The sequence below is a fragment of the Mustelus asterias genome, chromosome 13, assembly GCF_964213995.1.
Source record: "Mustelus asterias chromosome 13, sMusAst1.hap1.1, whole genome shotgun sequence".
Classification (NCBI taxonomy): domain Eukaryota; kingdom Metazoa; phylum Chordata; class Chondrichthyes; order Carcharhiniformes; family Triakidae; genus Mustelus; species Mustelus asterias.
Window position 1 is genome coordinate 100,041,845 of NC_135813.1, and position 15,771 is coordinate 100,057,615.

At 45.9% G+C, this 15,771-nt stretch overlaps 1 protein-coding gene across 4 annotated transcripts in view; it reads left to right on the forward strand.

Moving 5' to 3' along the window:
• ttc28 (tetratricopeptide repeat domain 28) overlaps positions 1-15,771 on the forward strand; it is a 764,757-nt gene that overhangs the window by 735,428 nt on the left and 13,558 nt on the right. For 2 of the 4 annotated variants that reach the window (XM_078227381.1, XM_078227382.1), the window contains exons 20-21: positions 450-473; positions 11,537-11,666. In XM_078227381.1, coding sequence (XP_078083507.1) covers positions 450-473; positions 11,537-11,666 — 154 coding nt within the window. The remainder of the gene's footprint in view (positions 1-449; positions 474-11,536; positions 11,667-15,771) is intronic. The other 2 variants (XM_078227383.1, XM_078227384.1) reach the window with 1 other exon arrangement.

Below are 15,771 nucleotides of genomic sequence, written 5' to 3' on the forward strand. Positions count from 1 at the left end.
AGGGGAGATCAGATAGCGAGTCGCCCTGTGTCACTTTCACACACCAAGCAGCTGACTGTGCTGCAGCATATGGAGGGGGCCGGAGCTGGTCTGCCAGCTGTTTCATAGCGAGGGATAAAATAAAGAAAACTACTTCCCCCCCCACCAAAAAAATAAATAATAAAACCGTCACAAATCCCGCACCTGAAAATCTCAACTGCCTGCTTCCCTTTAATAACTCTTTTATGCAGCTGGCTTCATTACTCTCAATCAACCCAGTTAAACAAATGTGTGTTTGATGCAAGTTAACAGTCCTGTGCCAGACCTCTCTTGCTTGATGCCTCTTTCTGTGTGTATTTATTTAAGCTTTACTGTTTGGTGACTGCTGATTCAATTTACTGCACTTGTATACCACCTATGCATGAATCTAAAGCTTGTTGTTTTTCTTTCTCCTAATCTCCTGTTTGAAGGCTGTAAAAAATATGGTTGGAATGGTAAGTGCATCAAACTGGATTGACCTAGCAAAAACTTTGGATGTTGCAGTGAACTGTGTTAGCTCTTTGATCCGTAGAGATTTCCTCCTGATAGTCTTGTTTTTGTATTGCACCCTTTGAAAGTCGCGTTCTTTAAGCCGCTCAAATGTCATAGAGTCAAAGAGGTTTACAGCATGGAAATAGACCCTGTGGCCCAACTTGTCCATGCCGCCCCTTTTTTAACCCCGAAGCTAGTCCCAATTGCCCGCATTTGGCCCATATATCCAGGGAATGTAAAGCAGGAAGGTCTCGATCATTGTTTTCAATTTCTTCTCCCCTCCTCCGTCCTGCCACAGTGTTCAGTTACCTCCAACCCAGGCCACTACCCCTGTCAGTCTGTCAGTGAAGTGACAAACAGCGTCTCTCCGGCCCTTTGCAACGACTCTGTGACCGGTTACTGCGCAGTATTTGAGAACACATTCCGCCACCTCCACCACCCTCCCATCCCCACCACCCAGGTTCCTCCTCCATATCTTTGGAGAAACTCCTACCTGACTTCTCGTTCTATCTTCCTCCCCCCGTTGACAGCCCAGCTTTGTACTATATATATCAGCACAAGCTGACACTCTACAGTTCAGCGGCCCACAGCACTGCTAACCCAGTGAACCAGGCCCCCTGAGCCCCACTCTGTGCACCAATTTCACCAGTTCTTCTTTTAGTAACAAATATTTTACCGAGATAAAAAGAAAAAGTTGTGTAAATAGTCAGTGGGTCTGGCAGCATCTGTGGGTTCAGGTCTGTCACTTTTCATTAGACACATTTCTTTTTGCAGTTTTGGCGTCCTTATCTGAGAAAGGATGTCCTTGCTACAGAGGGAGTGCATCGAAGGTTTACCAGGCTGATTCCTGGGATGGCAGGTCTGTCATATGAGGAGAGACTAAGCCGGTTAGGATTATAAACACTGGAGTTTCGAGGAGTGAGAGGGGATCTCATAGAAAGCTATAAAATTCTAACAGGGTTAGACAGGTTAGATTCAGAAAGAATGTTCCCAATGGTGGAAGAGACCAGAACTAGGGGTCATAGTTTGAGAATGAGGGGTAAACCTTTTAGGACTGAGGTGAGGAGAAATTTCTTCACCCAGAGGGAGGTGAATATGTGGAATTCGCTACCACAGCAAGTAGTTGAGGCCAAAACATTGTCTGATTTCAAGAAGAAATTAGACATAGCTCTTGAGGCTAAGGGGAGCAATGGATATGGGGGGAAGGCGGGATCAGGGTTTGAATTTGATGATCAGCCAGGATCAAAATGAATGATGGAGCAGGCTTGATGGGCCGAATGGCCTAGCCCTGCTTCTAGTCTCTATGTTTTATCTGTTAGTGGGGAGACAGAAAATGCTGGAAATACATTGGCGATTGTCAGCGAAGGAGATAATTTTTCGAGTACAAACTCTTTGCAAATTTTTATGGGTGCTGGTAGACCTGCTCAGTATTCCGGCAACTTCTGTGTTTTTCTTTACAGCTCTACCTTTGGTTAGAGCGACCTGATGCAGCTCTAAATACGAATAGTTTTTAACTCTTAAATGAACAAGCACTGCTCCAGTACGAGCCCTAAGCACATTGAAGATTAATGAAACGTAGCAAACTGCAGATGCTGAAAATTGAAAGAAGAACAGAAAGTGCTGGCTGGAAGTATCCAGCAGGCATGGCAGCAGCTGTGGGGAGAGGAACAAAGGCAGGTCGATGATCTTTCAGCACTGGGAAAGGTTAGAAATGTCATAAGGAGCAAGGTGGGAGTGGGGGCAAAATGGTTGATGAAGCTGTTCCCCAAAGCTTGGTCTGAATTTAATGCCCTCTTCTGCGATAGGCTTGGGTGTGGGATGGCATTTAACTGGGCAAGAGGATGTTGGGTGGGGAGACCCTGGCACTTTCCCACCTCTGACCTGATTAGGTCCGGCACAGGAAAGCCGATGGATGACTTTTCCATCCCGCTTCCATTTCAGGCCATTCAGTGGCCCACTTTTTTTCTTCATCCCACCAACAGCGGTATTCAATCATTGGGCCTGCCAGTTGCCAGGCAAGAAGCCTGAAAAGTAAACCCTGTCGTGTCTGTGGGGTGGGGGGGGGAGGGGGGGTGCAGACACTGAGAGCATCCTCCCTGCCCCTGTTTCCAAGCCCTCCTTCACCCTGTGGCCTCCATCCCACCCTCGCCCCGGCCTTCAATCCCTCACTGATCCTGGCCTGTGCATGGTCGCTGGTCTGTGCATGGCGACAGGGACCACCCCTCCTGCTGGTGCTGCCTGCAATGGATATCTGTCTGATTCACCAACAGTGGGGGGGACCTGGCTGTGGGGAGGTGGGCAGAGGGGGAGTGTATTTCTGCACCCTGGGGTATCTCAGCCCTGGGAAAGCTCACAAGCTCACCTTTGGCCAATTTAATGCCTGCTTGACACTTAATATGGTGGGAGCCTTCACCCAACAATGCAATATGGTGCACTAGCCCACTCTCCAGCTGGTGGGCAAGACCCTGCCACCTGAATTAAATACCACCCCTTGTTTCTAACACCAGAACTTGATGGCTGCAGGCAACAACAGGGTGCATGAGTAAGCTAGTTTATGGGGAGTGGAAGTGCTGTTTGAGAGTTATGAATTTCCCTTTTTTGTGCCCTGTATTTCTCTGAGGCACAAATCAGATGTCGACAAATGGATAGAATCTTAGAAAATTTACAACACAGGAGCCATTCATCCCATCATGTCTATGTTGTTCACCAAAGATCTAGCCCCCAACTTAATCCCATCTTCCTGCACTTGGTCAGTAGCTCTGCAGATCACAGTCTTTAAGGAGATGTCCAAGGACGTTTAAAATGTGGTGAGAGTTTTAGGCAGGGATTTCCAGATTCCTATTCATTTCTGGCTGAAAAAATGTTCCTTCATCTCGCCTCTAATCCTTCTGCCACTTTCCATCTGTGTCCCCTGGTTTTTGACCTGTCTGCTGGGTTAAATAGATTGTACATAAAAACTCTTATCTAGGCGCCACATAATTTTACACATCTCAATTAAATTACCCCTCCGCCTCCTCTGTTCCAAGGGAAACTAGCCCAACCCTATCCAATATTTTCTCATGGCTAAAATTTTCCAGTCCTGGCAATAATCTCGCAAAACTCCCCTGCACCCTCTCCAGTGTAATCACATCTTTCCTGTAATGTTTTCCTCAAAGATGTATGCAATACTTAAGCCGCAGTCTAACTAATGTTATATACAGTTCTAGTAAGAAATCTCACAACACCAGGTTAAAATCCAACAGGTTTATTTGGTAGCACGAGCTTTCGGAGTGCTGCTCCTTCATCAGGTGAGTGATGAAGGAGCAACCGGCATCTCCACATCATATACAGTTCTAGTATCATCTCCCTACTCTAATATTCTTGCCTGAGCTACAAAAAGAAGGAATGCCATATGCCTTTCTAGCCACCTTATTGGCCTGACCTACTACCTGTAATAAAATGTGGATGTGCACCCAAGTCTTTCTGTTCCTGCATGCTGTTCGGTCTTCTTTATCATGTCCCACACGTTTGAGTAGTAAATCATTAATATAAACAGGAAAGGTAAGGAACTGAGCACTGGATCCTACGGAAACATTTGGTAACAGCCTTCCAGTCGCAACACCACCTGTCAACCATTTCTCTTTGCTTACTACCATGAAGCCCATTTTGGATCCAATTTGCCACTCTCTTTGCCCCCAAGGGCTTTTACTTTTCTGACCAGCAGCACCCCATGTGGGACCTTGTCACAAACAGTCATAAAAACCTTGTAGACCACATTGCTCTCATCAAACAGGCAATAGGTAATTCACAGCACTGTATAGGTTCCTGGCTTGGGTCACTGTCTGTGTGGAGTTTGCACATTCTCCTCGTGTCTGCGTGGGTTTCCTCCGGGTGCTCCGGTTTCCTCCCACAGTCCAAAGATGTGCGGGTTAGGTTGATTGGCCATGCTAAAATTGCCCCTTAGTGTCCTGGGATGCGTAGATTAGAGGGTAAAATATGTAGGGATATGGGGGTAGGGCCTGGGTGGGATTGTGGTCGGTGCAGACTCGATGGGCCGAATGGCCTCTTTCTGTACTGTAGGGTTTCTATGTTTCTATGTTTCTAGGTACACATAGGGCGTTATTTAATGTAGGTGATGGAGGTCTCACCTTGAGGGCCAGCAAGAGCCCTGAGTCACCTGCTTACAGGAAGGCCTGTTGCATGAAGTGCCCATCAGGCACTCAACTGGGCAGTGGTGGGCCTTCAGAAATGAGCTGCTCACCTATCAGAGTCTGGTGCATTGCTTAGCAACACCACTGGTGAGGTATTGGCTTCTGCCGCGAACATACCCACCCGAGGCCCAAACTCATCGACTGGTTCAGGTCAGAGGTGAGTGATTGTGGAGGGACACAAGATTGGCAGCAAAGTGAGGTGGGTGGCTCTTGGTGGCCCCTGCCCTTCCCGATGCCTATCAGGCACTGAGTGTCCTAGAGCAAGGGACCCTCCCTGGGAGCCCACAAGCAACTCCGACAGGGTTTGCTATTCAGGGTCACCACATGGCACATCCTCTGGATGCCATTGGGTCAATACCAGTGGCGGCATGCTGAGGCCCTTAAGTGGGCATTAATTGCCCATTGGAGGGCTTCAAATGACATCGGAAGGGCGTGGCCACCCGCAGGTTTGCCTGCCCCAGACTTAATTGGGGCAGAGGCAGGAATGCATCACCCCATCTCCCAACCTTCCATCTGATGAAACGCCCCACCTATCATCAAACTTGCCACAGGGAGGGCATTAATTTCTGCCCATAGTGTGTGTGAATATGGCTTGACCTCAGAACCAAAACTCATTTAGTAAATAACATCAAGAGATCTTTTAAATAAGTGCCTCTGAAATAGAACCATAGAATCCCTACAGTGCAGAAGGAGGCCATTTGGCCCATCGAATCTGCACTGACTCTCCAACAGAGGATCTTACCCAGGTCCTATCCCCGTAACCCCACGTATTTACCCCGCTAATCCCCTTTACCTGCACATCTTGGGACGCTAAGGAGCAATTTACCATGGCCAATCCACCTAACCTGCACATTTTTGGAGTGTGGAAGGAAACCGGAGCACCCGGAGGAAACCCACGCAGACACGGGGAGAATGTGCAAACCACACACAGACAGTCATCCTAGACTGGAATTGAACTCGAGTCCCTGGCGCTGTGAGCTAGCAGTGCTAACCACTGTGCCACCCCTGCGGAATAAACTGCAGAGGTTTTAAGGGAAAGATACAATACTGTCGTGAGTGGTAATATAAAAGCCATCTTTTAAAAATGCGTTCTTTCTATATTGTTGTTTGATCAAGAAATCAATTCTGAACTGCTTTAAACTTTAGTCTCTGACACACAGTCCTGAATAATAATTCTGAAATGTGATCTTTGAAGGTAACTAACCTCTCTGCACAAGTTAATTCGAAGAATTATCTTGAGTTTTGATGTCACTTAGATCAACTATCCGCCCTTCAATCTTATTCTCATGCGCACACTCAGTCAGTAGAGCTCATTTAGTGACATCTTTCTCCCTCACACGGGCGCACAAAGAAAGCTCATTCTTCCTATCAATCTCCCAGTTTATCTTCCTCTCCCGAACCTCACCTATTTCTCACTTTATCTCGCTCCTCTCTCGATCATATTTTCCCTCCGCCTCTGTTTTTTTGCTGTCTCTTTTGGGATTTTCTGCTGTTTCGTTCCACCTGCCACTCTCACATTGCATTGTACTCCATCAGTTGTCACCTACCACTGTGTCTTCTTATCCTCGTTCTCACCCCTCTCTGAATTACTTTAAAAGTTTATTCCTGATAAGCAGGCTGGCAACGCCTGTCAGTGTTACTACCATTAGAGGGAGCCCGTGTATAGTGAAGCTGACATATTGATTTCTTGTTTGCCCTGATGAGAGATCTGCTTATTTCAGACAGATCACAAATATAAATGAGCGGCGCAATAACCAGTGGAGCCCTCAGGAATCGAGCTTCTATTTAATTTTTTCAGAAGTTTCCAATGCCAGGAGCGCAAATCCTGTTGTCGTCAAAACCTTTAAAAATTACAATCTCATCCCATAAATTTGTTTTTGTTACTTATCTTGAGTGACGCCTTCTCTGTCTCACAGATGAGGATTTTATTTACGTGATCCTTTCTGGTGGAGATCCAGCAATTATTTATTCCCCTTGCATCCTAGCCCTGTTTTTGTTTGCGTCAAACCACGTATATTTTCAAGATCTGTCCTCTACGCTATTCACCACAGCTACAATAAAGATGACTGTGACTCTTCATCATTTATGTTAATCCCCCTGTGTGGCCTGGAATACTGGGGCAGTTATACTTTTCTCCATAAAACGCTGAAATGAATGATCTCAGGACTTTTTAAAAAGACTCTTTCCTCCCAGATGTTTCCTCTACTGGTGAGGGAAGACTCTAAGCTTTTAATTGGATAAATTCTATGGATACCTTGACCAACTGAGACTTCTTTGCCTGAGTCTCGATAGTTTTAAGTTTAAGTTTATTTATTAGTGTTACATTAACACTGCAATGAAGTTACTGTGAAAATCCCCTAGTCGCCGCACTCCGGTGCCTGTTCAGGCACACTGAGGGAGAATTTAGCATGGTCAATGCACCTAACCAGCACATCTTTCGGACTGTGGGAGGAAGCTGCGCACCCGGAGGAAACCCATGTGGACACGGGGAGAATGTGCAGACTCCACACCGACAGTCACCCAAGCCAGAAATTGAACCTGGGTCCCTGTCGCTGTGAGGTGGCAGTGCTAACCCCAGTGCCACCCTGCCAATAGTGTTGATGGACTATTAGGGCTATTGCAGATGACTCCTCATCTGCCATACTGTATTCATGCACATAGGCTTTCCAGCCCAAGTTATTGGATAATGATTAGAAGCAGAAATGGTGATTATTATTTCCCTCCCTGCCCGTAGGCACAGGGGCTAATTATAGAGCCCTTCACTGATACCGAAATGAATTCAGTGAAGGCCAGGGCTGAACGGCCAGGTCTATATAAATCTGTCATAATCAGTGCTTTTACCCTCTAAAATCAGTGGAGCTACTTGCAGTTTTTAACCTTGCAAAATTAACCTCGTGTTCCATGCCATGGTGGCCATTCAAGGTGGTGGTGTGAGTGACAAAGGTTTTGTCACCTCCCGTCAAACCCTAGCTGCTTGAGGCCAAGAATCATAGAATCCCTAAATTGCAGAAATAGGCTATTCGGCCCATTGAGTCTGCACCAACTCTCCAAAAGAGCACCCCACCCCATTCCCACTTATCTCCCTAACCTACACATTTTTGGGACACTAAGGGGTAATTTTACATGGCCAATCCACCTAACCTGCACACCTTGGGACACTAAGGAGCAACTTAGCATGGTCAATCCACCCAATCTACACACCTTGGGACACTAAGGGGCAATTTAGCATGGCCAATCCACCCAACCTGCACATCTTTGGACTATGGGAGGAAGCTGGAGGAAACCCACACAGACAGGGGGAGAATGTGCAAACTCCACACAGACAGTCACCCAAGGCCAGGATTGAACCCAGGTCTCTGGTGCTGTGAGGCAGCGGTGCTAACCACTGTGCCACCGTGCCGCCCATGAGACCATGCTCATCTTAACAGCCCCTTTCCACAATAGCAACATTAAAATGGCAGATGTTTTGGCTCTTGGAGACAACATCAAAGAATTGGGCCACATGTTTCAATGGGCAGACAAGATTCCATGGAACTCACAGCGAAGAGTATATAGCAAGCCAGCGTCTCAAAGCATACAGCTTTACATCCACACCACCTCTTCCCCCACTGTCTGTGGAAACTCTTCTGCTCGGGCTTTGGCTAGAGTTAACGCCTGCTTTCACTGAATGATTGAGATTCTGACTAAACACCGGTTGAAAGCATGAACAATATCAAAATCACATGTCAGAATAATAAAAGTAAAGTCTAATTTAGCACACATGTTAGCAGCACGTTCCATATATTCAAAACATGGTAAAGACAGCTAGGAACAGAACAGTTTTCAGAATCCTTCGGTGCTACTAGAGAAAATTGATACTTTCTGAGAAAGGTGATGTTAAACAATGCCACGCCATGAATATCTACCGGATTTTACCATGCTCTGGTTTCCACCAAGTCTTTATCCAAGTTGGGTAGTGTGAAGGCATAGTTAGATCTAAAGGCAATTTTCCATATCTTAGTTGACCATCGAACTTCCATACACCAGAAGTGGAATTCGATATGGATGGAAGAGCAAAAACACATTAGTTACCCACTGCGTGTTCACCACAGCATTCAGTTCCATTTACTTCAATAGTATTGAATATTAGGAGTGCCCTATAATGGTCTCAAAATGCAAGTCCACTTATCTTGTATCGCCACTCATGTCCAATTCTACCTCCCAACGACTGTAAAAAAACAATTTCCTCTTCAAGAAATTATTTAGTATTTGAATTAAACTCACTAAAGTTTCAATTAGGTGGCTTTAGCTCAATAAGGGAAATTCAACTGAAAATGGGAAACACTTTAAGGAAGGCATTGCTGTCACTGTTCCTGGCCATCGCGCTTAGGCAGTTTGATTGAAAACAGCACCTGATCTATTGGTAGCATCAGTATCTGAACAAATCAATGGTAAAATTATGTACAGCTGAGCCTTAATGAACAGGATGTCAGTTACCTGCTCAATGCAGCCTCAGACTGTAAACTCAGAGATGAGGCTGAAAGTGACTGGCTGAAAGGAGCCAACCGCAAATAAATCAGAGGCTAGAGTGACTTTGGTAGTCACTGGCAATGAATGCCACTCCCCCAGGTCGCACAGGCTGCAGGGCCTGCTGCAGAGATCTGCAATGGCTGCCCAGAGCCTGCTGTCTTTGGAGACATTCTACAAGAAGTTGACTCTTGGCTTCTACATGGCGTGTGCTGGGGATAACCTCCTGTGAGCAGTGCTTGTTCATAGAATCCCTGCAGTGCAGAAGGAGGCCATTTGGCCCATCAAGCCTGCATCGACAACAATCCCACCCACGCCCTATCCCTGTAACTCCACGTATTTACCTTGGCAGTCCCTCTGACACTAAGAGTTAATTTAGCATGACCAATCAACCTAGCCCGCACATCTTTGGACTATGGGAGGAAACCGGAGCACCCGGAGGAAGCCCATGCAGACACGGGGAGAACGTGCAAACTCCACACAGACAGTGACCCAAGGCCAGAATTGAACCCAGGTCCCTGGCGCTTTGAGGTGACAGTGCTAACCGCTGTGCCACCGTGCCGCCCTTTTCTGCTATTTGCCATCTTCTGATTCCTGTAGCTGGTGTTGGCGATGATTGCTAATGCGGCCACTGCTGCTCCTCTTGCTCCACCTGTTTCTTCCATCCAGAGGAAATTAGCTGTTATTGCACCCATGACAGGCACAGAAAACTCACTCAGGGTGGCTAAGGTCACAAAAAAGTAGTAAACTAGTCATCTGGAAAATCGAAATGTTCCTGGACAACCAGATAGTAAGAAGATCGGATAATGCCCTGGCCTGTAGCTGCGTACTCCTTCACACAGAGTTAAAATGGGCAACAGTTGTGTCAGGTTTCACTGGCACTGAACGGCACTGCTCCAGTTATTAATTAACCACTGTCAGGCCCTAATTGTGTTGTAGGACAACCCTGATTTAAATATTTACCTGAGCTCCCATCTCCCTCTGATCAGCAGCTCTCCTCAAAATGGCCCAATCAAAATGGCAGCAGGGCACCCTCCAGATGAGTCCTACAATGTATATAAGAAAGGCCCACGGCCTGACTCTATGATGATCCTCCGATGACTCTAGTGGGCACTCTTGACACAGAAGTTGGGCAATAATTCATACCCTATCATTTTTGAGGTGATACTGATCTTCCACTGTAAGACAGGAAGCTTCAAAATTTTCCGTAAAGCAGCAGAGTCAGTCAGTCTATCCATTGTGTTCCTTGGTACATTTATAATAACTCTAAATCCCATTATTAACCTTCCATGCTTCCTTCATTAAATCCATGAAGATTCCTTGCTTCACCCCTCCCCATGCCACTTACCTGCCAACCCTATAAAAGTTCCTTCTTGGCCTCCTATTTTCTATTGTCAATCAGAATTTATAAATGTGAACCCTTGTGCTTAAATCCTGTGAAGAGCGGAAAAGCTGACCTGAATTCAACTTGCTCGGACCTTTCATAGTGTTCAATGCTTCTCTCCGTTTTCTCCCTTCAAAAGAGGAAAGGCTGAGAGTCGGAAATGCTCGTCCCCGCCGGAAACAAGAAAGCAGCTCTCTGTCACCCCTGTGAGGGCACCTCGAAGTGTAGATACCCTCGGATTTCCCTTCTTAGCTCAGTGAGCACCTCTCTTCGTGGCGCAGCAAAGCTGTTGGCCTTCTGATTGGACCAGCAGTGGGGAAGGCCCATCCTCCCACACCCAAACCTTCCTTAATTAGCTAGCTCTAGACGGTCCCACCATGGCAATATCATGGGGGAAGTCTGCCTTGTTGCGCGAGGGTGCTGGCCACTGAAAAAACTCACTGACGTTGGGACTCCCATCACCCCCCCCCCCCCCCCCCCTCCCCCAAACCCAGGAAGATTCCACCCATAGAATCAAAAACTGCAGGTAATATTCCAGAAGAGATCTCATTAAGGCCCAGTAGAGTTTTAAAATGACTGTTCTGGATTTATATGTTAAACCTCTTTTTCATACATTCCAACATTCTGTTTGTTGTGTTCGTGCATATGAAGAATGTGCTAAAGGTCTTGGTGAACTGTCCACCGAAACATTAAGGCCGGAATCTTACAGCCGTTCACGCCGGTGGGATTTTCCCATCCCGCTGCAGTGAACGGAGATTTGGCTGGCTGCCAGATTCTCCGACCTCACTGCAGCCGGAGCGTGGTGCGAACGGCAAGTAAGATCACCCTCTCTCTGGCTCCATCATCTCACCTTTATTTCCATTTAGCGCATTATCCACTGTAACCATCTTGTGCAATGTCCTCCGGAATGTAATTTTTATAATTTTCTCTCTTTGTCTTTGCACAGCTCCATCAAGTCCTTGTTCAGCTTCAGACTGGAGAGAAAGAACAAGATTTTTCTTCAGCTCCTATTCAGGTGTCAATAAGTGTGCAGCTCTGGCGACTGCCTGGATGTCATGAGTTCCTGGCAGCATTAGGTACGATGCACTTCATACAAAGGAGTCCTTTGGTAGTTAACCATTTTGTGGACCTTTGCCTTGTACTTTATTCCCTCGGTTACCAAACATTCTCAACTCCTTTCTATGACCTCCTGCCATCTGAAGCTTTGACGATCATTCCCTTTCCCATCCCAAAGTTGCATTGTTCAAGTTTTTATATTAGGCTAATGAATCTATTGTTATTTTTTGATTATCGCTTGTGCCTGGAACGCACTGCCAGTGGAGGCGGTAGAAGCAGGCATGTTAGCAACGCTCAAGGTGTATCTTGATAGACACGTGAACGAGAGGCGAACAGAGGGATAGAAATTGCGTATTGGTGTAGGCTTGGGCCAGATCCTGTGCTGTATTGTATTTTGTTCTTTGTTACATTGTTAAACACCTGGTCTAATGTGATACTGTTCCATACAGACCCCTTAAGTTCCAGGGTTCAAACCCCAACCTGTGCTGTGTTAACTGGTCTCAGTCAGGGCAAGCAGTTGAGGTAGAATCATAGAATCCCTACAGTGAACAAGGAGGCCATTCAGCCCATCGAGTCTGCACCGACCACAATCCCACCCAGGCCCTATTCCCGTAACCCCACATATTTACTTTGCTAATCGCTCCTGACACTAGGGTCAATTTATCATGGCCAATCAACCTAACCCGCACATCTTTGGACTGTGGGAGGAAACTGGAGCACCCGGAGGAAACCCACGCAGAGACGGCGAGAACGTGCAAACTCCTCAGATGGTGACCCGAGGACTGAAATTGAACCCAGGTCCCTGGCGCTGTGAGGCAGCAGTGCTAACCACTGTGCCACCTAGGTAGAAATCATAGAAACCCTACAGTGCAGAAGGAGGCCATTCGGCCCATCGAGTCTGCACCGACCACAATCCCACCCAGGCCCTACCCCCACATATTTTACCCGCTAATCCCTCTAACCTACGCATCCCAGGACTCTAAGGGGCAATTTTTTTAACCTGGCCAATCAACCTAACCCACACATCTTTGGACTGTGGGAGGAAACTGGAGCACCCGGAGGAAACCCACGCAGACACGAGGAGAATGTGCAAACTCCACACAGACAGTGACCCGAGCCGGCAATCGAACCCGGGACCCTGGAGCTGTGAAGCAGCAGTGCTAACCACTGTGCTACCGTGCCGCCCAAAGGTGCCAGAGAAGGAAAACACAGAACATGCTGGGATAGGAATGTGCCCCAAAGCATTATTTGTTCTTGCAGCTGACCTGAATTACTATCTATCCAAAAGCAATTTTAGGTCCTATTCCTGGTGATATCTTTTCAGACCTTTTTTTTAAAAATTTATTTTTCTCCTCCCTTTGCCTCGAACTAAGGAGAGAGTGAAAAAAAATCTGTTTTCCAACAACGTGGTGAAGCACGATTATGGGCTTGGCAAATGATGCTCCCGCAGCTTAATGGCCTGCCAACACACTTGCAGAACAGCAAAGCAGAAAATTAGACGGAAGATGCATTAATTTAATCCATCTTGCCGTATAGTGAATAACTTTCAAAAAACATTTTCACTTCTGAAATGACAACAGTGCTTGTTCTAATGATCGAGCCATGTCAGGCGAGTCTGGGGTTTTAAAATGGAATACTTTTAACTTTTCCTTTTCTAAAAAAAAAGAAAATGAAATTAATTGCTTTAAATTGACATCAAAATGACACGCGCAGCCTCTTTAATTCAGAGAAAGATGGGAAAGTTGAAAATACTTCCACCATTTCAAAATTGCCTTTTAAATGAGCGAGTGACTAGCAGTCAGGCCTGGTTGATTGCACTTCTGTTCTAAGTTATTAGAACCATTATGTTAAAGTGAATTTGAAAAAAATTATCTTCCTCGCAGTCACCTTCCTGGGAGCAGTGCATTCACACTGTTTAATTTGCTGTGCTTTAGAACGCATTGTATTGAAATAACAGTTCGGCAGAAAATCCAAATTCACAAGGAAGTTATTTGAATAGATCATTTCTAAATAAACTTATCAGATCCCGAATCGTTCCTGACAGGACGGGAAATTGCTTTTGTCATCCGTCACTTTTCTCCGCTGTCGCATTTTTCTCTTATCGGGTGACACAAGCAAAGGCTAAGTCAGCCATCAGCTTTCTAGGGTGGGCTCCTGAATCTAAATTAGGGCCAAATTGCGTCTCGTTGCCTTTGGTTTGAGCACCGCGCACGTCACAGCAGCAATAAATGAAGTCGGTTAGGATTATGTTCACGGGAGTTTAGAAGAGCGATTGGGGATCTCGTAGAAACTTCTAAAATTCGAACAGGGTTAGACAGGGTAGATTCAGAAGGAATGTTCCCGATGGTGGGGGGAGTCCAGAACTAGGGGGTCATAGTTTGAGGATAAGGGGGTAAACCTTTTAGGACTGAGGTGAGGAGAAATTTCTTCACCCAGAGGAGTGGTGAATGTGTGGAATTCACTACCACAGAAAGTAGTTGAGGCCAAAACGTTGTGTGATTTGAAGAAGAAATTAGATATAGCTCGAGGGACTAAAGGGATCAAGGGATATGGGAAGAAGGGGGGGGATCAGGATATTGAATTCAATGATCAGCCATCATCAAAATTATTTTGATTTGATTTATTATTGTCACATGTACTAACATACAGTGAAAAGTATTGTTTCTTGCGCGCAATACAGACAAAGCATACCGTTCATAGAGAAGGAAATGAGAGAGTGCAGTATGTAGTGTTACAGTCATAGCTAGGGTGTAGGGAAAGATCAACTTAATGCAATGGCGCGGTAAGCTTGAAGGGCCAAACGGCCTAACTCCTGTTTCTAGTTTCTATGTTTCTATTGTGAAGCTCGCTGTTTTAAAACTAAATTATATACATTTAAAGCTCGATGTGTTGATGGTAGGTTAGTGTCCTTAGTTGGCAACCTGCGCTTCATTTACTTTTAGTGAGAGAGCAATTAAGTCAATGTAAGTTGATTGATGATTATATCTTTCATTACTCAGGGTCTTGGGGCCTGATTTTCGCAGAGTCAGGAAAACTTTGCAGAGTTTCAAAAATGACAGGTGGGATGCAGAATTCTTGCCCCCATTTCTGCACATCCAATTCTTGTCGTAAGCGTTTCACACAGGCAAGGAATGTGAACTCAGGAGGACCATTTGAGTTTAATGTTGAGTTCAAACAAGACACCATTTTGGCTGTTCCAAGGGCCTTAACCCACAGTGTGGGAGTCACATTTTTATGAAGTAAACACGAATGCTCTTAGAAGGTCAGACAAGATCTGTTTAAGAATCATGATATGAATTTAAAGAAACCTTTTCTTTAAACTTGAAAAAGAAGCCTGAAGCCATCAGTGAGTATTACCAAGGCGTATTATTAGGATGAATGCTTGGCTGAGTTTTAAAAGCTATAATTATTTCAGCAGAGGGTTCTGAGTTCACAGATTGATTGACAGTCTATAGAGGATATTAAAGATGAGTCTGAATAGAAGTTTGTTTTTAAAGGGATTGGAACCTGAGATTTTAAAGCTTTGAATGAATTTCATGAATAGCAGTTTTTTCACTTAAAGGTACATGAATGAAAGCTGTATAAAAAATTGCAAGAGGTTTTCACTTCCATTTCCACATGGCTCCTGAGGTCTACCCATGGCGCATACTGAATGAGTGGCTTTGGAAGTGGCTATGGAAGGGACATAGGGGTATGAGGAGCCATGTGGAAACATGAGGGGCGGTGGGGATGAGGGGGCATGAGGGTGAGTGAGGGTAATGAGTGGTATGGAAAGGCCAAGTAGGCTACAAGGTGGCATGGGGGAAGGTTGGGGTAGTGAGATAGTGTGAGGGCCAGAGGGCCTAATAGCATACAAAACAGGTAGAACTAAGTCTACCTGAGCTCTTGCCCACCACTGCGGCTGGCAAGGATCTGCTTCCAGGCTCAGCGAGCCCAGCTCAATCTTGCCCTGTCTCTCCAGGGTAAAAATTGGAAAGTGACAGGGCCCTTTAAACTAGGCGAGTCTGCCAAGTCAGAAAATTACCCACCCCAGTGGTGAACACCGTAGCCCCTGGTATTGTCGCAGTTAATGGGCTGCTGAAAGCTACCGGAAGAATCTGGCAACCGAGGACTTGCATGTTGTCC